The sequence below is a fragment of the Ictalurus furcatus genome, chromosome 15 (genome assembly GCF_023375685.1).
Source record: "Ictalurus furcatus strain D&B chromosome 15, Billie_1.0, whole genome shotgun sequence".
NCBI lineage: Eukaryota > Metazoa > Chordata > Actinopteri > Siluriformes > Ictaluridae > Ictalurus > Ictalurus furcatus.
Genome location: NC_071269.1, coordinates 15,018,217 through 15,041,365, shown reverse-complemented (window position 1 = coordinate 15,041,365; position 23,149 = coordinate 15,018,217). Strand labels below are relative to the sequence as shown.

At 38.1% G+C, this 23,149-nt stretch overlaps 3 protein-coding genes and 5 non-coding genes across 9 annotated transcripts; 4 read left to right on the top strand and 4 right to left on the bottom strand.

Annotated features, from left to right (window-relative positions):
- Nucleotides 1–284: 284 nt before the first annotated feature.
- ccdc115 (coiled-coil domain containing 115) lies at nt 285–5,688 on the bottom strand. The gene is made up of 5 exons (XM_053644077.1): nt 4,966–5,688; nt 4,755–4,858; nt 3,444–3,550; nt 3,093–3,287; nt 285–2,413 (listed from the first exon to the last, which is right to left on the bottom strand). The coding sequence occupies exons 1-5, from the start codon at nt 5,074–5,076 to the stop codon at nt 2,298–2,300; spliced, it is 633 nt and encodes a 210-aa protein (XP_053500052.1). The 5' UTR covers nt 5,077–5,688; the 3' UTR covers nt 285–2,297.
- On the bottom strand, nt 5,663–5,734 carry trnae-uuc (transfer RNA glutamic acid (anticodon UUC)). Its single transcript has one exon. It is a non-coding gene; the product is annotated as a tRNA-Glu (tRNA).
- Nucleotides 5,735–6,213: 479 nt separating this feature from the next.
- trnah-gug (transfer RNA histidin (anticodon GUG)) lies at nt 6,214–6,285 on the top strand. The gene has a single exon. It is a non-coding gene; the product is annotated as a tRNA-His (tRNA).
- Nucleotides 6,286–7,110: 825 nt separating this feature from the next.
- Nucleotides 7,111–10,638, top strand: ebp (EBP cholestenol delta-isomerase). 2 transcript variants are annotated; one of them, XM_053643422.1, is made up of 5 exons: nt 7,111–7,311; nt 7,572–7,869; nt 9,221–9,257; nt 9,350–9,480; nt 10,240–10,638. In XM_053643422.1, exons 2-5 carry the CDS (start codon nt 7,572–7,574, stop codon nt 10,455–10,457), a joined length of 684 nt encoding a protein of 227 aa, XP_053499397.1. In that variant the 5' UTR covers nt 7,111–7,311; the 3' UTR covers nt 10,458–10,638. The 2 variants fall into 2 exon arrangements, with proteins under 2 accessions (XP_053499397.1, XP_053499398.1); XM_053643423.1 differs by having other exon boundaries at nt 7,534–7,869.
- Nucleotides 10,639–12,181: 1,543 nt separating this feature from the next.
- trnaf-gaa (transfer RNA phenylalanine (anticodon GAA)) lies at nt 12,182–12,254 on the top strand. Its single transcript has one exon. It is a non-coding gene; the product is annotated as a tRNA-Phe (tRNA).
- A 441-nt stretch (nt 12,255–12,695) lies between these two features.
- Nucleotides 12,696–12,770, top strand: trnan-guu (transfer RNA asparagine (anticodon GUU)). The gene has a single exon. It is a non-coding gene; the product is annotated as a tRNA-Asn (tRNA).
- Nucleotides 12,771–15,270: 2,500 nt separating this feature from the next.
- On the bottom strand, nt 15,271–15,345 carry trnan-guu (transfer RNA asparagine (anticodon GUU)). Its single transcript has one exon. It is a non-coding gene; the product is annotated as a tRNA-Asn (tRNA).
- Nucleotides 15,346–15,550: 205 nt separating this feature from the next.
- On the bottom strand, nt 15,551–21,908 carry fkbpl (FKBP prolyl isomerase like). The gene is made up of 3 exons (XM_053644267.1): nt 21,887–21,908; nt 21,151–21,554; nt 15,551–17,544 (listed from the first exon to the last, which is right to left on the bottom strand). Exons 2-3 carry the CDS (start codon nt 21,532–21,534, stop codon nt 16,831–16,833), a joined length of 1,098 nt encoding a protein of 365 aa, XP_053500242.1. The 5' UTR covers nt 21,535–21,554; nt 21,887–21,908; the 3' UTR covers nt 15,551–16,830.
- Between the last annotated feature and the right edge of the window lie 1,241 nt (nt 21,909–23,149).

Below are 23,149 nucleotides of genomic sequence, written 5' to 3'. Positions count from 1 at the left end.
GACTGGGGGAGGAAACCAGAACACCTGGAGGAAACCCCCGAAGCACAGGGAGAACATGCAAGCTCTGCACACACAGGGCAGCGGCAGGAATCGAACCATCAACCCAGGAGGTGTGAGGCAAGCACGATAACCACTAAGCCACTGTACCCTATTATATTATATTGACATATTTTTAATGTGTTTTCGTGACTCGTGACGTGAAACCCACCGCATGTTGAAGCACGAACTCATTCTATAAATCATTAAATAACTTCTTAAATAAAACATTGATGTATTTATTAATCGATTGATGCATTTGTTTATTTACAAAGGAATATTTTGAAAGATATAGTGATACATTCAATGATACATATGTTTTCAATTTGGCATTCTGTCATCCATATATTTTTCTTCTATGGATAAGTATACAGGTGGCTAGATTCTGACATCACTCTTTGGACCAGACTGACAACAGTGTCTCTTTAAGCAAAGATTTCTAACCCCGTTTTAAGTGAAGTACAAATTAATACTAGTGGATGGCCAATGTTTTTCATGATGCCAATACCAGTATTTTGAAAGCAGTCAAGGCAACTGATATTTCATTGTCTTTAATAACACTAAAATAATTTAATTCCTTTTACATTTATTTATCATAAACACTGATTATGGAATTATTTTCCAGACTATTTTCTATTTATAAATTGTATTTCCAATTGCATTTTCTATTTGTGGATGCATAAATTGTGACTTACTTCATTTACACAAACGTACAACGTCTGCCAAATTTCAAATGGAAAAGCAAAGTCCATCTGCAACTGAATTTACCATGTCTTATGAGTTATGACTCTGTCATATCGAAATAGCAGTTACCTTGTTTGCTATTTCACTTAATCAGTGTTGTGTATGGAGCCTGCCAAAACTCAAATGGAATCACAGTTCCCTTTGTATTTTCATTTCCGATGCCTTGCACATAAACCTGTCAATCAATGTTGGGGGTGGGAGTATACTATGGGGAGTGTTTGTATTTGGCAGCACAATTGTCTGTTCAGCACATTTTCCTTCTTGGGCATCGACCGCAAGGCGCTCTGAAATGTGGTGGACTGTGATTGAAGTCACTTCAAAATACAAAACACACCCCAAAGTATACTCCCACTCCCAACAAGGCAATTCCATTTGAATTTTGGCAGGCTCCATATGTGACACTGAGGAAGTCCATCCATCCATATTCTGTACCACTTATCCTACACAGGGCTGTGGGTTGCCTGGAATCTGTCCCAGGGAACTCTGGGCACAAGGTGGGGTGCCAACCCATCACAGGGCATAATCACAGTCAAACCAATTTGGTAATCATACAGCACATCTTTGGACTGGGAGAGGAAACTGGAGTGCCTGGAGCACCAAAACATGGGGAGAACATGCAAGCTCCACACACAAAGGGTGGCAGTGGGAATCAAAGCCCCAACCCTGATAGTGTGAGACAAACATGTTAACTACTAAGCCACTGTGCTCCCCACACTGAGGAAGTGAAATAGAAAAAGGAGTCATTTCTATTGTTATTTTGATATGACAGGGTCATAACTCGTCATGGGAAATGAAATTGCAAATGGACTTTGCTTTTCCATTTTAAATTTGACAGATGTTGTACGTTTGTGTAAATGAAAATGCAAATAGTAATACGCGGTGTGCAATTTTCATTCTAATTATGTCAATTTATGCATCCACAAATAGAAAACACAATTGCAAATACAATTTGCAATTAGTTTTGAAAATAGTCTGGAAAATACTTCCATAACTGATAACATAATTATCATTCTTTAAAACATAAGCACCATGCCATTCTATATTTCGACTAAGACACCATAAAACTAAACAGCATCTAAAACAACTATTGTATTTTTCAGTAATTTATTTGTTAAATATTTGCAGAGCAACTCTAATTTTGGTCCAAAATCTTTGGGGTTTTTTGGTCAGTTGCCAGAAATTCAACATAGAAATATCCAACAGTTTAGGAAAATTTTAGAAACCCTCATTTGAAATGTAACAATTAGCAAAATTAAGTATGAAAAAAGTTTTAAATTAAGGTTTCTTACTATTTTTCACTGCTGTAGCTGATTGACAGGTAAATGGGTAGCTGTGTAAACATGCATTTGTTAACCACAATTTATCACTGCATTAAAAAGTTTATTACAAGATTTATTCCCCCCCCCCCCCCCAAGTAAAGAATCACTCACATTGTAGTACATAAAAGGGACTGGTACAACATCTGAGAAATAAATATAAAATTAGGAAAAACAAACTAAACACTCATGTATGATGCGTTATTCTTTCAATTCAGAGACAATCTTCTGTTTATCCTTCATCTGAGACTGCATCTCCAATCTAGTTTTCACAATCGCACTCTGCAGGGTTGAGATCTCAGCTGCTAGAGTAATGACTGCAAAAATTTAACAAAATAAATATCATATGAATGCACAGAAAAACAGTAACATTACTAACAATTTTGCTATGGGCCACAAAAAATCCAGTAAGGTATTTTCTCAGAATTTTGCTAGTAAACATTATTAAAGAACAAAATAGCCTAAAGATTAGTTAAAGATATTTAGGATTTCCTCAAGAACAAAAGCGCAAAGGAAATCTTTATAAGAAAGAAGTGTTTCACGATGGTAAGCTCAGTATATCGTTTTTTGTGTTTTACACATATGTTAGCTCTGTAAAAGCAGGGTTTGCCATTTACTACAGTTTTTGACCTTTAAATTTGTTAGATGTCTTACTGCTTCTAAATTTTAGAACATCTTGTTCATACTGACTTCACCACCATAAAACAAACTGGATGGAAATCTGCTGAAAAGTGAAGGTTTAAATTTATTTAGAAAAAATACCTCTACATTGTGTAAAAGTAGTGTCCTGGGGCAATATAACACTGTATTGTAGTTTGCTTTACTTTCTCCATATGAACAGACAGGTGCACTGCTAACTTCAGAGAGTGCCCCCAACCTAATAATTTGCATAAACTAATTTTTCCATAAGATCTTCAAAACCATGCCTACAAAGCCTATGTAAGGCTATTTGCAGGTCAATGTGTTTGTATAGATTTTCCATAGTTTTGCACTTACCTTCTTTAAAAGCTGTCTGAGCTTGCTTAAGGTTTTGTGGGACAAGGATCCCAAACCATTTCAGAGGATCTTGATGTTGACATGGAGATTTCTCACTCGTTGAGTTAAACTGAGGTTCCTTCTCACATTCATCTTTAGAAGTGTCTTTTTCTTCCTTATTTTCTTTGTTTTTAATGTTTACCCGCCTTCTAAGGCCTACAAATAAGAGAGTTTTGCTTTAACAATTTTGTGACCTTAAAAGTCCAAAATTCAATTTCTGTACATTTTGTAATTTTTGAGAAATAGCATGCATTATTATTTTGATTTACAATCCATTTACCAGCTAGAAAATAATTTCCATTTCAGTCTTACCTCCCTCTGCTGGCCCTATGGTCTCTACTATATCACTCTCTCTGAGTTCTTCTGCTTTGTCTTCTGTTCGCACACACTTGAACTCCGCATCACCCTTTTCTGTCTGGCTGCATTTCAGATTAACACAAATGTGTACAAATTACTCCAACTACTGTTCATACTCTAAAACTAAATACTACAGTAGGTGTGCATATAATGTACACGTTAATGTAATGGTCATGCGTTTTCATACGCCTTGCAGAATCTGCAAAATGTTAACTTTTTTTTAAATAAGAGGGATCATAAAAATTGCATTTAGTTTTTTTTATTTAGTACTGCCCTGAATAACTATTTCACATAACAGATGTTTACATATAGTCCACAAGACACAATCATAACTGAATTTACACAAATGAACCAGTTCAAAATTTTACATACACTCGATTCTGAATGCTGTGTGTTGTTACCTGGATGATCAATGACTGTTTTTATGTTTTGTGATAGTTGTTCATGAGTCCCTGATTAGTCCTGAACAGTTAAACTGCCCACTGATCTTCAGAAAAATTCTCCAGGTCCTGCACTTTATTTTTCCAGCATCTTCTGCATATTTGAGCCCTTTCCAACAGCAGTTATATGATGTTGTGATCCATCTTTTCATACTGAGGACAACTGAGGGACTCGTACACAGCTATTACATAAAAGGTGAAAACATTCTAAATCATTCAAGGTGCAATCATTCTTCAGTGATTCCAAAGTAGGCAACATGATGCATCAAATTGAACAGGACGATCAGTGTAAATTATTATTTTGTCTTCTGGTAAACATATCTTATGTAGCTTCTGAAGTTCAGTATTAAATGAAAAAATAAGATCTTTAAACAAAATAATATGTATGTAAACATTTTAACTGGTTCATTTGTGTAAATTCTGTTATTATTGTGTATCGTGGATTATATGTAAACAACTGTTTTGCAGTATTATCAGGAACATTGTTATGATCCCTCTCATTTAAAAAAAAAAATCACTAACATTTTGCAGATTCTGCAAGGCAAATGTAAACTTATTACCTCAACTGTATATGCAGTGGTTATAAAAACTACAGCAAACAAAAGCCTTTCCAAAGGAACAAGATGGTTCCTCCACTGTACAAGCACTTCTGTTCTTAGGTCCTGAGACATGCCAGCCTTCAGGAAGCAATTTGCTTGTACTGTCAATTATGACCTTTCATTTTAGCTTCTTTTTTGATAGAAGAAATTGTGTGTAACATATTTACACATGAGACTTGCAGTAATTTCCTGAGATCTGCAGTAACTCCAGGTATGTGTTTAAGTACCTTTCATAAACATGTACAAGTGGCTCCATGTCACTGGCATACTGCAGGGCGGAGACACGCTTGTTCCCCATCGAGTAACGTGCCTTGGAAATGTTAAACCATCCCTGTGGAAAGACAAATTACACTGGTTTAAAACAGGTACTAAACATCAGATCAAGCTAACACAGTGTATTCAACTAAAATACAGACGATCACAGTTACAATGTCTTACCTCTTCTATGAGCGTGTTAAGTTTTTGTCTTTTCTCCTCCAAGATCTCAAGCTGATCCATAAACTGAAGTAACTGCTGGTCTAAGCGGAGAGAAGCAGGATCTAGACCCATTTCCACACGTGTAATTCGCAGCTGAGGTTTAACGAAAGCTAATATATTTCAGACAGCGACAATCAGCTTCGTGCAGTATAACAGAATCGATCAAATATTGTGATAAAGCGTCATTATTTGTGTGTTTTTATTGTATGTTATCCTGTATTTTCTCCATTCACCGCGTCGCCATTGTAAGTCACATGACAGCGAGTCAGCTGATAGAAGGTGACGATATTTCCGGGTTTCTGTACCTGTGAACAACGGCCACGTTTACAGGTTAAATTTACAGAGTATTTACACAAGCAACTATGCTAAACATGTTTTGTTGTACATAAACCACATCAAGTGAGTTGACAACGTATCCGACCGTGTCTGCTTTGTTTCGTGTTAGACAGCTGTAGCCTCTATTTATGTGTACGCCATTTTCAACTAAATCTTTAGCTAAAGCCGAAAATCAGAAGTGCAAATTTGTTGCACGGTATTGTAAATTTAGACACATTCTCGTTTGGGCAGTACTGCATCTTACAAAGCTTCTTGCACCAAACTTAAAGCGAAATTTAATTGTTCATATTGCAATTAAAGAACTCCTAAGGAAAAAATTTCATTCCCATACCGGGAGTCGAACCCGGGCCGCCTGGGTGAAAACCAGGAATCCTAACCGCTAGACCATATGGGACTTAGGTACTATAACAGACATCTGTAATTATAACTATACATGTTCATGTCAAATAGTGTTAGTTACTTGACAACCAATACTTGATCCAATTATTCCATTCCATAATCTAGCTAATAAACTTATTTCTATTTTAGCCCTATAGCTTTATATGTTATATAAAGCTCAGATGAAGGATAAACAGAAGATTGTCTCTGAATTGAAAGAATAATGCATCATACATGAGTGTTTAGTTTGTTTTTCCTTTAGCTCTATATGTTAACTTGAAATTGAGTTATCGAGCCCTGTATAAGAAGTTGGATTGTGTGTTTTTGAGCTGGGAAACTTGACATTGTGCGGGATAGTGGAGATGAGTAACTCCAGTTTATACCTAGCGTTTACACACAACAGTAACACAATTACATTAATTGTAACCGTAGGTAATGGCTACGAAGTGCTCTTTAAGCGATCTTTCAGCCTTCTCCCCAGCGCCTCAGTAGCTTGCCGTGATCGTATAGTGGTTAGTACTCTGCGTTGTGGCCGCAGCAACCCCGGTTCGAATCCGGGTCACGGCAAAGATAAGAGTCGCTGGTGTTTTCTTAAACTACACTTTTTCACTGTGTTCATTAGGACACACTTAATCTGCATTTTGGATACTTATAAATGTATTGATTACAAAGTACATGCTTTGGTTTAATTGATCATAAGAATGATGCCATGTTTACTCTGAAGGCTCCACTGTTTACAGTTGTTATAAAGACGAAGCCGTATTTTTTATTTTGTCGCACAATCACTGACACTCTTGTTAACAAGAATAATTAAATGCCATGTGTGTGCCATGCCCAGTTTGTGCTTCCTCATATATTTCAATGCTGGAGGCATTTTCTGATCACAAGATAAACCTATTTTAAAAAATGCCAACAAAATTATTTACACTATCAATATATGTTAGGTGTAGTTTTGTGCTGGAGGCATATTTCATAAGGTAATATTAGCAAATTAATGATAAAATACATAACTGTTTGGCGGTATTGTTTTATGAAGAGCTACACATGAGCAATACAGTGGGACATTTTGATAACGTAGGACAATTCAACATTAAAAAACAACACAAACAAGGTGCCCGATGAACGTTTAAAAAAGTAAAATAACATTTAAATGTAAGCTTTTCACCACTTGCGTTTGGGGGGGAAACTCCATTAATGGCTACCGTGTAAGAAGCTACCTGGGTTAACGTTCATCACTTCAACATGACCCTGTCTGTGGGTTCAGAGCCAATCCCGTTTCCCCATTGCGAGTGACGTCAGCTGTGTTCCGAGTGTACCATCCAATAAAATCGTGAGCGCGCTTCTTCAGCCTGTCTGGTTCCACAGCACCGTGAGTGTTTATTGGTCATGGCGTATTGTAGTGGGCTGTAATTCTGTGGTGCGATCTGTTTTCATAGGATTGCTGTAATTTATGACATGTTTAGATTATAAATTTCGTCTAGCACGCCCTGGACGTTTTCTTACAGCCCGTAGGTCTTTCATTAGTTTTAGTCTAGTTTCTCTTTATCTCTCTTGTGCATTTTCGTTTGCTAATATTTCTACTTATAATTCAAGGTAAGTAGAAACGATGGTAAATGAATGCTTCTTTAGAAAAGAAATGCATGCATGTACTGTAAAATATGCAGCATGGTCTTGTTTGCTTAATGCTTCCCTTACTTGTGTAATTTTTATATGTAGTTCCATATCATGACTAGCTGAATAACACGTTTATTTGATTATTTTTCCTTCCTTACCTCTTTGTGTTTATTTTTGTGTGTCTGTGTGACTGGTGTACAGTTGCTGTTGCACTGAGATTATGAGATGTGTCTTTGTAGATGTCAAAGATGGCAGCTGAACCTGTAAGTCACCCGTACTGGCCCAGAGACCTGTCCATCCCAAACTACACAGAAAATGAGCGCTCCATGTTGGAGATTGTCACGTTCCTGTTCTCTGTGTCAGGACTGTTGATGTTGTTAGCCTGGACTCTGACAGGAGGAGGACATTTGGGCGTCTGGAGAAGGTTAGCGCTGTGCTGGTTTACTGTCTGTGGCTTCATCCATGGTGTCATTGAGGGCTGGTTCTCTCTCTACTACACCATCATTCCAGCAGACCAGAGCTTCCTTTCTCAACTTTGTGAGTGAACATTAAGCCTTAAAAGTCTTGTGCACAATCAGTGTAAAATGGCCATAAAAGTTCATTAGTTGGAATTATAAACTATTGATAAAAATGTCTGGATGCAGCCTACTAAGTTCAGGACCAAGGAATCCCTGCAGTTGACTGGAAAAATATCTTAAAGACTGAGTCCAGATGCTTTGGCTTATTGCAAATAGACCAGGGCTTCCCAAACTTTCTGTGACTCCACACTACAATAATAATAAAAAAAAACATTCCAGATGTTGCACAATTTATGACTACTATAACATTTGAACATACTATTATGTCAGTCATGTATGGGTAAATAAGTGATAAAAATCAAAATCCTTGTGCTGGCTTACAAGCTAGTGGGAAATCTTAACTTGCATGTCTTGGCACGGCTTTTCAGAAAGTGAGGAGAGATGTTTTTCAAAGGGCGCTGTCTCTTTCTGTTGTCACTTCTAGCTATGCTAGTGCTGCATGTCAGGACAGTGAAAAGACTAAAACCGCATGTATGCACACTTCATTTAAGCCTAAATGTGGCTTGATGTGAATGTGATGTATTAACAATAAACAAGTTCGTATTTAATAGACATATTAATTTGTAAAATAAATGAATAAAACAAAAGAGGATTATTGTACGTCTCTTGTGACCCTATTTGTAAACTAAGCAGCCCCACTTTGGGGACAACTGAACTAGACACTCAAAATGGTTTTAGGACTCCCATTATGAGCCATTGTAGGAAGTAATTTTTATCAACCACAACACCTTCAAAAACATTTAACAATGGATTTAAAAATAAATAAATTCTGTGTTTGTAGGTGTGTCAGCTTAATTCGCTAGATTTAAAGCTGCTCTAATCAGTGTTGATCTTGTGGTTACTAGACCTAGCCACAGTCTTAAGTCCTCCATTGTCCCCGGAGTTAGTCACTTTATTTTTTGCCATGCACGTTATGCATTAGGCTATTTTGTAGCCATTTTTTTCTAACAGAAATGGAAGATCATGTTTTTGTTTGCAGATTCATTAATACAGCTTTTTTTTCTCTTGGAATCTACTTTAGTGATAGATCAGAATGTAAAGACAATTTAAGCTAAACCTAAAAAAAAATGATTTCAGCAGATCATGATTTAAAAAAAAAAAAAAAAAGCTCAGTTATTGTAGGTAGCGTAGTTGTACTGTGATTGTGTAGTGGAAAACCAATTCTTAAACAAATTTCAGTTTATCCCTTTGAACTTGCAATTGCTAGCCAGAACTGATGGATGTACTTAACGAAATTTCCCAACAGAGGTTCTGTATATGCAGGTGATAGTGTATTTCCTGTCAGTATTCATTTTCTTTTTCTTTCACAGGGAAGGAATATTCAAAAGGTGACAGCAGATATGTCATGTAAGTTGTAAATCTAACTTGTGTTGTTATGAAAAAGGTGCACCCGGCACAACATGAATTACATAAGTTTTCTTCATGTATCTTTTTTCTAGAGCTGATAATTTCACAGTGTGTATGGAGACGGTGACTGCATGTCTATGGGGACCTTTCAGTCTATGGATTGTTGTGGCCTTTTTGTACAATCATTCCTACAGATATGTTCTGCAGCTAATTGTATCTCTAGGTGAGATGTTTTCTTACTCCTATTCATCTATATGCTATACAGCATATGTGTTTATTTAAGCAGGTAATTATTTAAGTTAGTTGCACTTCAATGGCAATCCTATACAATTATCACCCAGAGCAAGGCCATCTAAGTTTGAACATGAAGACACTTAAAAGATTGAAATTATTATAACACAATGACTTTCTCTTATTTTTTCATCAATTATCGGTAAGAATACATCAAGCACCTATAGCCCATGACCAAAAGGATGCACCAGTAGAGTTAAGCAAAAGGTGGTGATGATGATGATGATGGTCTGTAATTACTTCAATCTTGAAGTCAAATCACAATGTTTTAAATGATGTATCTGCTGTGGCAAAGATCATGAAATAAAGTGAAGAAAGTTACATCTCAGGATCAGAAAATGAGTTAATTCCCAATTCCTCATGCTTCATATGCAAGCAAGTGAAGATAAACAAATAAGTTGTCTTTTGAAGCAAGTGTACAATGCAAAACTCATTAGCCCTGTACAATCTAAATATGTCAAACTAGACAGTAGAAACAAAGCAATACACCAGTGTCCTATAAGAACTCTGACAAGATGAACTCAAGATGAAGTGGTGGTTTTTAAGGAATCTCAGATATAAACGTGCAACATAAAATTTACCTATGGTGGTCTTTTTAGCATGTTTTCTCTCATTATTAATGTTGAGTGACATACTTTGTTAGGATGTTTATATCCACCCCCTGGTTAACTGTAATTTTCTCTGTCCATAGGGCAGCTTTATGGAGCAGTGCTCTACTTCTTCACTGAACACAGAGATGGTTATATGCACAGCGAGTATGGACACCCCATCTATTTCTGGTTCTACTTTGTCTTCATGAATGTCCTATGGATCATTGTCCCTTTTATTCTTATTCTGGACTCGTGGTTCCAGTTGAGTAACACCCAAGCCTTGGCAGACAAAACAGTTCCCAAACGAAAGATGAAATAGATGGGGAAGAAAGTTTTGGAAAGGGAATACATTACTGTGCACTGTCTTAGGTGACATTTGAATATAATTGTGGTTTATAGTAATTTTACATTATATTCATAACACTATTTAGGTATACACAACCACACTGTACAATAATTTTTTGCTTTCATGAGATTAAACCTAAATTTAATTTTACCTACATGGAGTGCTGTTCTCTTGTAAAAAAAAAAAAAAATATATATATATATATATATATATATATATATATATATATATATATATATATATATATATACACTTACCTGTTTTGGGAGTTGAAGTTTTGGTGGGTTTTTTTATTTATAAATATGTATATATATTTTTAATGACAGAAGTTATTTGTAGTGTTATTTGAAAGCAGCATACAGTAATAACTTGACAACCCTTAAATATTTCCAAATACTGTAGTCATCATACCAGATACTTTTCTCAAGGTATTTTCCTCAATAACCATTTAATTAGGTACACCTGCCTTGCATCTACAGTTGTGCCTGAAGGTTTGTGAACCCTTTAGTATTTTCTTTATATCTGTAAATATGAACTAAAACATCAGATTTTCCACATAATTCCTAAAAGTAGATAAAGAGAACCCAATTAAACAAATTCCTCAGTACAGAACAGCTTCCAGTCTGGGGTGTTGGTGGGTTTCCTCACATGAATCGCTTGCTTCAGGTCCTCCCACAACATTTCTCTTGGATTAAGGTCAGGATTTTGACTTGGCCATTCATAACTGGTTGCATTTGTAGCTGCTAAAGATGGCACAACCAGATTTTAAGTTTAAGGGGGAAATTAGATTTTTACATTGGTGATAGGTGTTGGATAACTTTTTTCCTTCAATAAAATAAATAAAAACTGTATTATGTGTTTACTCAGGTTGCCTTTGTTTTATGTTGTATTTCGTTGGAAGATCTAAAACTATTTAGTATGAGATATGCACAAAAACAGAAGAAATCAAGATTGGGGCAAATAATTTTCACAGCACTGTAAGGTGTAAATGGCAATCAGTCTAGTTCCTGCAGCAAGCCATAGGACATTTAGGAAATGTGTTTCAGCTGATTTTTTTTATACTGAAATTTACAAAGTAGAATGGGATGTTAAATGTTAATGGTTTTGACCCTTTTAAACAATAATAGTATTAAGATAGGATAAGATAAGATGTACCTTTATTGACCCCAGTAGGGGAAATTCAAATTGACTCAGCAGCACAAGTAGGATGAGTAAAAAGAAAGAAAGACCGAAAGAGAATGATTTCCATAAATGAGCAAGGAAAGTACTTCTGAAAGCTGTAGTGTAGAAGGGCAACTAACTTAACCATACTTTTACCCTTAACCAATCACTGGTCTCTAACAAACTAGTCTGGGAAATAATTTGTGTCTGTAAGTGAGTAGAGTTTTATTCTTGATGGTGCGGCAGATGTAAGCATGCTGACATGGATAATGATTTTATAAATGAGTTACTCACAGTATGTGCTTGGTGTAGTAACGGAACAGTATAATAGAAGGCTTTCACATTAATGGGAATAAAGGGGTTTGGACAGAGTATTTATATATTTATTTATTTATTTATTTATTTTAAACGAATATCTTACTTCTGCTTCGTTTGGGTTATATTTAGTAGTGAATTGTCACTGTAACCATGTAATGCAGAGCTGTGAAGTGGGGGACTTGTAGGTCTAGAGGCGTGGCTTTGGCTTCGTGGTTGTCGCCGAAATAGCTCAGTTGGGAGAGCGTTAGACTGAAGATCTAAAGGTCCCTGGTTCGATCCCGGGTTTCGGCATTTTGAAAATAAAAATGTCATTCCTATTACTTTTTTTTTGCTCTGTCAACGAAAATAGACAAGCAAAGTGATACAAACAGTGAAATGTAGCACTGTTATTATCCAATCAAAGTGTTGTACTGGAAGTAATTTATGTAAAAAAAAAAAAGTTGTAGCGTAAAGGAATTATATATTAAACAAACTATTAGTTGACTGAAAAGAAAAAATAACAGTTCATTTTCGTTAGTTATTTTATATACGGGTTAGTAGACAGTAGAATTCAGCCTACTCTAGATAAAGTAGTGCAATAAGATTACATTTATTTGAATAAATTATAGTAAATAATTATTAGAGAGCGAGAGAAAGAGATTATGCAGAAAATATATCCGTAAATAAACTGGACGTTTGTAAAGCCCGTTAAAAGGCGAGCCCTGAGCGGTCTCAGAAAACCCTTAGACGCGAGTCTCTGTGGCGCAATCCGGTTAGCGCGTTCGGCTGTTAACCGAAAGGTTGGTGGTTCGAGCCCACCCAGGGACGTGTGCTTTTCGGTTTCTACACTCACTTCCTCCGTTTACATTCGAAGATTCTTCTTACTAGTTCGAATGAATTCGTTCCGATTTAACTGTTAATATAAACTCTAAATATCCTGAACAGTCTGTAGACATTCTCCGTTTACATGCACTTTACAATCCGATACAAAGATGCGTATGCGTGGCGCCAGGTTTATTTCAACGTTACCATAACAACAAGGAGCACGTGTGGCCGGACTTTTTAACAGGGTTTTAACCTCACCAAAGTGTGAAAGTTCAGGATATTAACAGTTAAATCGGAATCGGAACAAATTAATTTCAACTGGCAAAAAGAATCTTTGCCTGTAAACGAAGGAACTTCAACCAGCCCAAGAGAACCCATGTCACACCCCTCTTCATCTCCCTCCACTGGCTTCTTGTAGCCACCCATATCTAATTCAAGGCCTTGATGCTCACAAGACCTTGTCTGGAACAGCAGCCTCCAACCTCAACACTCTCCTGAAGGCTTACGTTCCCTCACGCAATCTGCAATCGGTCAATGACCGACACTTAATAGTGCCTACTCAGCGTAGCTCAAGGTCCCTTTCCAGAACCTTCACACTAACTGTTCCTCAATGGTGGAATGAACTTCCATCTTCAATCTGGACCGCAGAATCTCTCACCATCTTCCAAAAACAGCTAAAGACCCACCTCTTCTGTGAACACGTAACCAACCCCATAAAAAAACAACCCTTACTTTGGCGCTTGCAGCTCTACTCTGTACACTTTACTTTTTCTGGAACTCAGTTAATAGATCTTATATGGTAGCTCTACTTGTATTGTTCTCTGGTGAAATACATATCGCTTTGCTTATATTTTCTCATTTGTAAGTGGCTTTGGATAAAAGCCTCTGCAAAATGATTAAATAGGAGCGAGCGCACAAACCGACATGCATCCGACCCTGGGTGGGCTCGAACAACCAACCTTTCGGTTAACAGCCGAACGCGCTAACCGGATTGCGCCACAGAGACACACGTTTGAAGCGGGCACAACTGCAACTGCGAGTGTGATATTCCTTTTACATATTTATAAAAGGAATAATATTTACTAATTTAAATTTTAACCAAAATATGGCCAATTTGTTTTTGTTTTTTTCTCTGTCAACGAAAATAGACAAGCAGAGTGATACAAACAGTGAAATGTAGCACTTTTATACTGAATATCAACACTCTTGGAATGCTGTTATCTAGTCAAATTATTGGACCGGAACTAATTTATGTAAGAAAAAAAAAAGTTGTACCTTAAAGGAATTATGTATTAAATAAACTATTAGTTTTGGTATATTTCACTGCGTAACCGTGTAATGCACAGGCCTGGATTATCCTGTTTACACCATCTTGACAGCACTGACATGTTAAAGCTGTTATTGAAGTTTGCAATGCAAAATGTGACTGAAAAGACAAAAATAACAGTTCATTTTTTGTTAGTTATTTTATATACGGGTTAGTAGACAGTAGAATTCAGCCTACTCTAGATAAGGTAGTGCAATAAGAGAAAGAGAGATTGTGCGTGGGTGAATTACCTGCGTCTCTATTGAAGCTGTGAGCTTAACTGCATGTCACTATGGTTACAGTAGTTTATAGGCAGCGCGTTAATTCATAACGGTGATAAAACTGACCGGAACTACCTGTGTATAAATTATAGTAATATATATAATTATTAGAGAGAGATAGAGAGAGAGAGAGAGCTTGTGCGTGTGACCGGAACTACCTGTGGTATATGTAAATTATTTTAATTCGGTAGAAGTGGCGTTTTATTTATGTGCCAGTGTTTTTTGTCACGACGTGGAAAAGTGCAATGAAATGGTCTCATGTAGATGATATACACATTTGAATCTGTTTAAATGGTGAAATTAATTGGACGCTGGGATGCGCGTCAAACTAAAATTTTGAGGCAGTTGCGGGATGAGAAATGACCTCGACCAGTTTTCTCAAAGATTGAAACTAGCCAGAGATTATGCAGAACATACTACCATAAAAAAGATGTATGTTCGGCTGTTAAAGGTTGGTGGTTCGAGCCCACCCAGCGACGGATGCTTTTCACTTTCTACATTCATTTCCTCCGTTTACATTCAACGATTCTTCTTACTAGTTCAAATGAATTCGTTCCGATTTAACTGTTAATATAAACTCTAAATATCCTGAACAGTCTGTAGAGAATCTCCATTTACATTTCATTTTACAATCCCATACAAAGATGTGTATGCGTGGAGCGAGGTTTATTTCAACGTTACCATAACAACGAGGAGCACGTGTGGCCGGTCTTTTTAACAGGGTTTTAACCTCACCAAAGTGTGAATATTGTTCAGGATATTTAGAGTTTATATTAACAGTTATATCGGAATCGGAACTGGCAAAAAGAATCTTACTCTGGCACTTGCACCTCTACTCTGCGCACTTTCATTCGAACTGGTAAGAAGAATCTTTGAATGTAAACGGAGGAAGTGAGTGTAGAAACCGAAAAGCATCCGTCCCTGGGTGGGCTCGAACCACCAACCTTTCGGTTAACAGCCGAACGCGCTAACCGGATTGCGCCACAGAGACACGTGGTGCGTTGCCACCAGACAGAGTTTGAAGTTTATCCTGTCATCGTTCACTAACCAAGCAAAGAAAAAAGACGTTATAATTTTTGCTGGCTTAAAAAATATATAAGCAAAGTGGATTATACAGTCACCTCACAGTCCCAGTCTCAGGAGGTGAAATGCTGCTCAATTGGTTAAGGTCTGGTGATTGACGCATACACAGTCTAAAAGCTTACATTTTCCCCTGATGAAGTCCTTTGTTGAGTTGGCAGTGTGTTTTGGATCATTGTCTTGCTGCATGATAAAGTTCCTCATGATTAATGTGGACAGTGGATTGTGATACCTTCACCCCTGCCTTGTAGAATCTCTACAAGGCAGGGGTGAAGGTATCACAATCCACTGTTGGTGATTTCACTAACTGTTGTTTTTGGGTTCTTCACAGCTCTCAATTTTCATTAATTCAATAGAAATGTTGTGGAAGGACCTGAAGCAAGCTGTTCATGAAGAAACCCACCAACGTCCCAGAGTTGAAGCTGTTCTGTACTGAGAAATGAGCTAAAATTCCTCCAAGCCGATGTGCAGGACTGATCAACACTTACCAGAAACGTTTAGTTGCAGTTATTGCTGCACAAGGGTGTCACACCAGTATATTTTTCACACCAGTTGCAGGTTTTCTATGGGGTTCAAGTCAAGGGACGGGGATGGCCATGGCAGAACCTTGATTTTGTGGTCAGCAAACCATTTTTGTGCTGATTTCGATGTATGTTTTGGATCATTGTCCTGCTGGAATATCCAACAACAGCCCATTTTAAGCTTTCCGGCAGAGGCAATCAGGTTTTCATTTAATATCTGTTGATATTTGATAGAGTCCATGATGCCAAAAGATTAAACAATACATACAATTTTCCCAGGCTTCTTTGCTTATATTTAACAAGGGTGCCAATATTAGTGGAGGGCACTGTATATGCCAGACAACTTTTTAAATTTGAATTGATAAACCATAATGAATTATTTTTATTATTATTACTGGTAGTAGTAGCAGCAATATTTAAATTGCACTAACAACTCTTGTGTATTTTAAGTTTTAATACATAAAATGTTCTGCATAATTCTCACATTACTACTTGTGAGATATAGGAATGAGAAATAAAGTGATTTATGTACCATATATTTCAGTTCACTTCATTTAAAATATTTAAACAATACAAACAAACACAATAATAGTGTTACACATTTATAAATAGTTTTATTGACATTTGTTCAGCATACAGCCATAATACAACCACCATGCATAGAGCAATATTTCTTGTAATATATCCCGTGATTAAAATATTTTCACATCAGCGCATGTGCTTTTCGGGCTCTTGTAATATTGAAAGTTTTGTATATTCATGATAAGGTACATTTAAATAGATACTGTGGGCTTTTAATATGTTCACATTATGATCGCATTTATTATTTTGATTCCTGTCCACACTTATGTAGATACTGGTTTGTTTGCAAATCCTTAGATAAACATCTTGCTTAGCCTTTTCCCAAGCTTATTGTCAAACTCTTTTGCTTTTGTATTTACTTGTTTCAAGGCATTCTGGGCAGAGGCAGAACCTGGCTGGAGTTCTAAAACTTTGCCAAAAGCTTGGCGTGCTTCCGCAAAGTCTTCCAACTGCAGACAGGCTTGGCCAAGGCGATACCAGGCTTTAACGTTCGCTGGATCCAGTGCAGTGGCTTTGATGCTGCTGTCCTTGGCTTTTGCTGGCTGGCCAAGCCTGAGCTGGCACAGCGAAAGATTAGAATGGAGTTCTGCTTTTATAGTCCTATACTCCTCCTCAGTTTGGATGTGGGTGCTTTTTGCTTCTGTCTCTGTATTCACTGCTAGTGTTTCTAAGTCCCTGCTTCCATCAGCATTTGGAACCCCATCTTTCTCTCTGGTATGTCCGTTTAAAGTGATGAGCAGCTTAACAGCACAGCAGTAAGAATGCATTGCTCCCCAAACGTCTCCCTGGACGAAGCGCTGGCTGCCACGCTGCTTATGAGACAGCACCCAGGTCCACTTCTCTGCAGGGAGCATCTGCCAGGACTCCTTCCCTGGGGTGAATGAGTGGAGCTGTACAGAAAAACACTCACTTTTCGGCTGTCTCTCCTCTCCGGTCATCTCAAACTGGGCAACATGAATATCACTGGGTGCCATTTTCAAATGCTGTTGATGAGGCCTTACTGTGAACTAAAGGAAACAGATTCAGCATTATGAAGAAACAGCATATTACTTAAGTGTAATTACTTAAGAATATTGGTCTCTTGATTTTTACATCATTTGTAATTACAGAAAGCATTACTCTTATTAGAGTAGGGTGGCTTGTCAGCTGCAGCACCCACTTTTACACGGTACAAAACCTTGGTGCATATATCGTACATACTTGTACATACAGTTGCAATCAAAATTATTCAACCCCCATTGTAAATCAGGTTTAATGTCAACATTTACTGAATTTCAGCTGTCTGCAATAAACAAATCAAACAAAAGCAATTGAAATATTTAAACACAACGAATGCTTCAAGTGGCTTCCCCAAATTCAACTGAAAATTCAACTCCAGTTTGAACTTGATTTCTCCAGTTTCAAGATGATTGAACTCCTTCATGGCACGCATATTTTGTACTTAGTAGAGCATCCTTTTGCTGTTATGACCTGCTGCAAACGAGATGCGTAGCCAGACACCAGCTTCCTCAGGAATCTTAGCCCATTCCTCATGAGCAATGGCTTCCAGTTCAGTAATATTCTTGGGTTTGATTGCAACTGTATACGTACGAAACTCTGTACACATTGTTATCATAGACCCAAACAACGTTTACGCTGACAAGGTGCGCCCAACAGGAAGTCAGCCATTTTGGATTTTGTGAAAAGTGCATGCGGTGAACCTTTAAATACTCCTCCTAAGGGATTCATGTGACTGTTACCAAACTTGGTCAACGTTATGCCATGACATTGAAGATGCTAAAGATGCTTTCCAGAACCTTCACACTAACTGTTCCTCAGTGGTGGAATGCACTTCCAATCTCAATCCGGACCGCAGAATCTCTCACCATCTTCAAAAAACAGCTAAAGACCCACCGCTTCCATGAAAACTTAACCAACTCATTTATAAAAAAAAAAAAAAAAAAAAAAAAAAAAAAAAATTGCACTTACACCTCTACTCTGCACTTTGCTTCTTCTGGAATTCAATTAATAGATCTTGTATGGTAGCACTTCTTGTATTGTTCTCTGCTTGATATATTGCTTTGCTTGTATCTTTCTCATTTGTAAGTCGCTTTGGATAAAAGCGTCTGCTAAGTGAATAAATGTAAATGTAAATGTAAAGGGATTTTTGATATCTCAAACGGTTTTGCCATGGCAGGGCAATACATTTTTGGCAAGAAATCAGAAACAGGAAGTGTCTCATATCTTCTGCATGCATTGAGTGATTTAGATCAAACTTGAGCTGTTATGTTTGGTCATGGGGGCTGACCACATGGATGTGGACTATTGTGAGTCATGGTCATAGTGCCACCAACTGGCAGCAGGAAGTGTGTCACTTAAAATGTCGAGACAAGGCTGATGTAAAATTGTGAAAGGAGTCTTGATATCTTAAATGGTGTTGCCATGGTAACGCATCAAACTTTAATACTCTTTTCTTTGTATATTTGGGTGTTTTACTCTACAGCACTCGCTTCACTATGCATTGTTTTCATACAACCAATGGGTGGAAATGGCACCGTAATGTTTGGGCCCGTCATCGCTGCTTGCAGCTTTATTTAATACTTTTAGAATTGCATGACCTTAAATCATCTTCAATATTCAACAATGATATGGTGAAGTAAATATTTAAACAAATAGAAGACTTTATGTTTTGTTCAAAAAGGGCAAAAAATGTCTGTGTATTATTATTAACTATTGGTTGTGCATTTTTTTTAATTCTCTACTGCTTGTACAAGCATATAATTCTCAAATATTTGCTTAAATACTAAGCAAGCATAAGATAGATATCTGGTTAACTGAATATTATATGGACCAAGTAAAATTAGTTTTAGACAACATGATGTTGCAGACAGGGTAGCTTTGCCACCTCATGGGACCCTGGATTTTTGAGGCAGCAAAGCTACCCCCTGCACCACTTGATTCGATCCTGAGCTCCTGTCCTTGAGGAATTTCCCATGTTCTCCCATGTCTGTGTGGGTTTCCCCGGGTTCACCAGTTTCCTTCCGACCTGCCGAAAACATGCTGATAAGTCAGTCCCTCCAGGATTTTGCGATCGCAGAAATTAACACAAAATCAAGCAAACTTTGCAATATTCAGAGGACCTTGCAATTTTTCAAAATTACTGCAGATTTGGGCCAAAACACGTCATGTGACCTCATCACAACATGCATTCAGCCAAAGCACTCTTCGAGTCACACGCGAACATGAGTACAGCTAAAAGGTCTCATTTACCAGCAAACCCCAATGTGAAAGGCTGTGCAAAACATCCATCTTCTATACCACTTATCCTTCCTTCAGGGTCACGGGGAAACCTGGAGCCTATCCCAGGGAGCATGGGGCACAAGGCAGGGTACACCCTGGACAGGGGGTCAATCCTGGACAGGGTGCCAATCACATACACATTCACACACCACAGACACTTTTGGACATGCCAACCATGCTTGTCTTTGGACTGGGGGAGGAAACCGGAGTACCCGGAGGAAACCCCCAGAGCACAGGGGGAACATGCAAACTCCGCGCACACACAGTGGGAATTGAACCCCTGACCCTGGAGGTGTGAGGCGAATGTGCTAACCACTAAGCCACCGTGCACCCTCCCATGCAAAACAATTTAGTGCAATTGCAATTTCGCCAATTCAAGTAGTTTTCTGCAAAAAAAAAAAAAAAAAAAGCACAAAATTCTCTGTAAATTGCTTCACAAATTTGAAAAAGCTGCTGCAAAATCAAGCATTTCTGGCTGCAACACTCACAAAAAAAAAACACAGTGACATCCTGTACGGACAGGTAAGTGGACATGGCAACCTAATTGTGAATGCACCAATCCAAGATGTATTCCTGCCTCACGGCCAGTGTTCCCAGGATAGACTTCAGATCCACTACAATCCTGACTAGGATAAAGTATTCAATGAAGATGTATAAATGAAAAATACAGTTACTAGTAGCATCAGGAACTCTCAAAGTTGTCTGCTGCTATTCACTACCTGTAACATAATCCTTTCTCGCAGTACACAAATGTTCCATTACGCAGACAGAACGGAAATCGACATAGACATTGCCACAAGTCTATTTTAAGATTAGTCAGGATGCTGTTGGGTTCCTGTGTGTAAAGTATCGTGACTCTGTGTTTATCTACTGGTGAGCAAGCAGATGTGAAAGGGTAGGGGTCTGAACCCCGTGCTAGGCAAACAATTCACATCTCTTCACAATAACATTGGTACAAAAATATAACAAACAGCACAACTAAAGCTTTTTTGATAGTAAAACACCGTATTCAACTGCCAAAATAAAATTAGAAAATTTAAATCTAGTAGGCTAGGTAAAAAAAAAAAAGAAATACTTAGGAAAAACTGCAAATTTTGAAAGCGCCGAGTGTCATTAACCACTACTGTACAATGTGACATCACAAATAAATTCACACAGGCACCCCAAAGCAGGTGGATATTCCACGTTTTTGGACTCTGGTAAAAAGACTTAAGGTGATTACTGTAATAACATACTTGTATGAGATGTTAATCAATCAATGCATGTGCAAGCAACTGAGAAACAAATGGTGAGAATTAATCACAGAGAGAGCCAAGCTGCAATCTGACACTTACCTCACAGGTCTCTCCAGCCCTCATTCCCTCCAAACAGCCCTCTATAACGTCACACTGTCCCTCTCCCACACGCAGCACCATCCACCTGTCCAGTGGAACCTGCAGCACTGAATCCTGTGAGCGAGGATGCTCTGTAACCTGCACAGAACTGACACCAACTGCAGACTCTGTGTCGTTCGAGCTCAGAGGCTGGGTATTATTATCTTCTGTGTGGTTCTTGAGACACACTTTGATTTTGCATACAGACCCTAATAGAGGAGTGTTGTCTCCTCGCTTTCTCTCCCCCTTCCACCTTCTGTGTACCTCCCAAAGACCACTAGGACTCACTGATATCCATGAGGTTTCACTCGTCACTTGTTCCTCTGTGTTAGTTTCCGTAGCCATAAATGATTTTCTAAAGAGACCTGAAGAGAGAAAACGTATTAACCAAGAGATATTAATGCGTGAACACGTCAATATGAGTGCAGACAGGATTTGTAGGAAATTTTTGTTCCTGCAGAGAGAGAAGAAATGAGGAAAACCAGATGAACATACAAACACACTGGTCCTGAAGAGTAAATATAAAAGTTGTTTGGCTAAGATTTGCTTCGGTTACGTTTAAGTTAATTAAGCAAGCTAATTCAACAGACAGTTCACTAAACATTTCCATTTAACAGTCAGGGTTTCAGCAATGCATGTATGTCAAATTACCTACTTATAGTTGATAAAAGTGTGTAGGTAACTACCATCCAGCTACCTTGCCTGTCATGTTGTTGGATCTCACTTCCGCCACCGCGACGTATGTTTTTTTTTTTCTTTTTTCTCACAGCGCTTTAGCGCCACCTGTGGGACTGGAGCAACTGCAATGCGTTGATACTCTCAGGTTTATCACAAGATGGCGCTCCTCTCTCACTATTTTTATTCGTTTGTAAACTTTCAAATACAGTTTTTATATAACACAAATGTAAAAAGAAATCTCTTGCTTTAACTCCTAACAGTGCTGACATCTACTTTTGCAATATTTGCATAAGGTTGCTGCATGGATAAGTGTTATTGTGTCACTGAAATTTAAAGTGCAATAAAAAAAATAATTGTGGAAGTGTTTCCTTTGAGTTATAGTTTATGGATAAATTTCCCATGACATTAAATGCTGTGAATAGTTTATCTTGTTAATGTATAACAGAAACGGAAGAATCCCGAATGCCTCCATGCGCTACACAAATAGTGTGTAAATATATCCTCCACACCATGGCTGGTTAACTACATGTCCAATCAGGAGATATTTGGACTTCGGTTGAGTTGTGGCCGCGGGGGCGCGCTTCACGGGAACGAGCTGCTGGCTGTTTCCTGGATGCTCGTGACGTCATGAGCAGCGCAGTAGCTATGTGGCGGAGTGTGTGAGGACTATATGAGTACGTGTTGCCATGTCTGTAGATTTACCCACTAAGACATTTGAGCTGCTCCTTCGGGTTGAAGGTTGGGTTTCGTGTATACATTTGATGTATTACAGTATACATCGATCAGCGACAACATTAAAACCACCTTCCTAATACTGTTTAGGTGCCTTCAAAACAGCTCTGACCCATCGAGGCATGGACTCCACAAGACCTCTAAAGGTGTGCTGTGGTATCTGGCACCAAGACATTAGAAGCAGATCCTTTAAGTCCTGTAAGTTGCGAGATGGGGCCTCTTTTGATTGGAATTGTTTCCCCAGCACATTCCAAAGATGCTCGATCTGATTTGGAGGCCAAGTCAACACCTTGAAGACTTTGTCATGTTCCTCAAACCATTCATGAACAATTTTCACAGTGTGTCAGGACACATTATCCTGCTGAAAGAGGCCACTGCCATTAGGGAATACCATTATCGTGAAGGGGTGTACTTGGCCTGCAAAATGTGTGGGTAGGTGGTACGCGTCAAAGTAACATCCACACGAATGCCAGGACCCAAGGTTTCCCAGCAGAACATTGATCAGAGCATCACACTGCCTCCACTGACTTGCCTTTTTCCTATAGTGCAT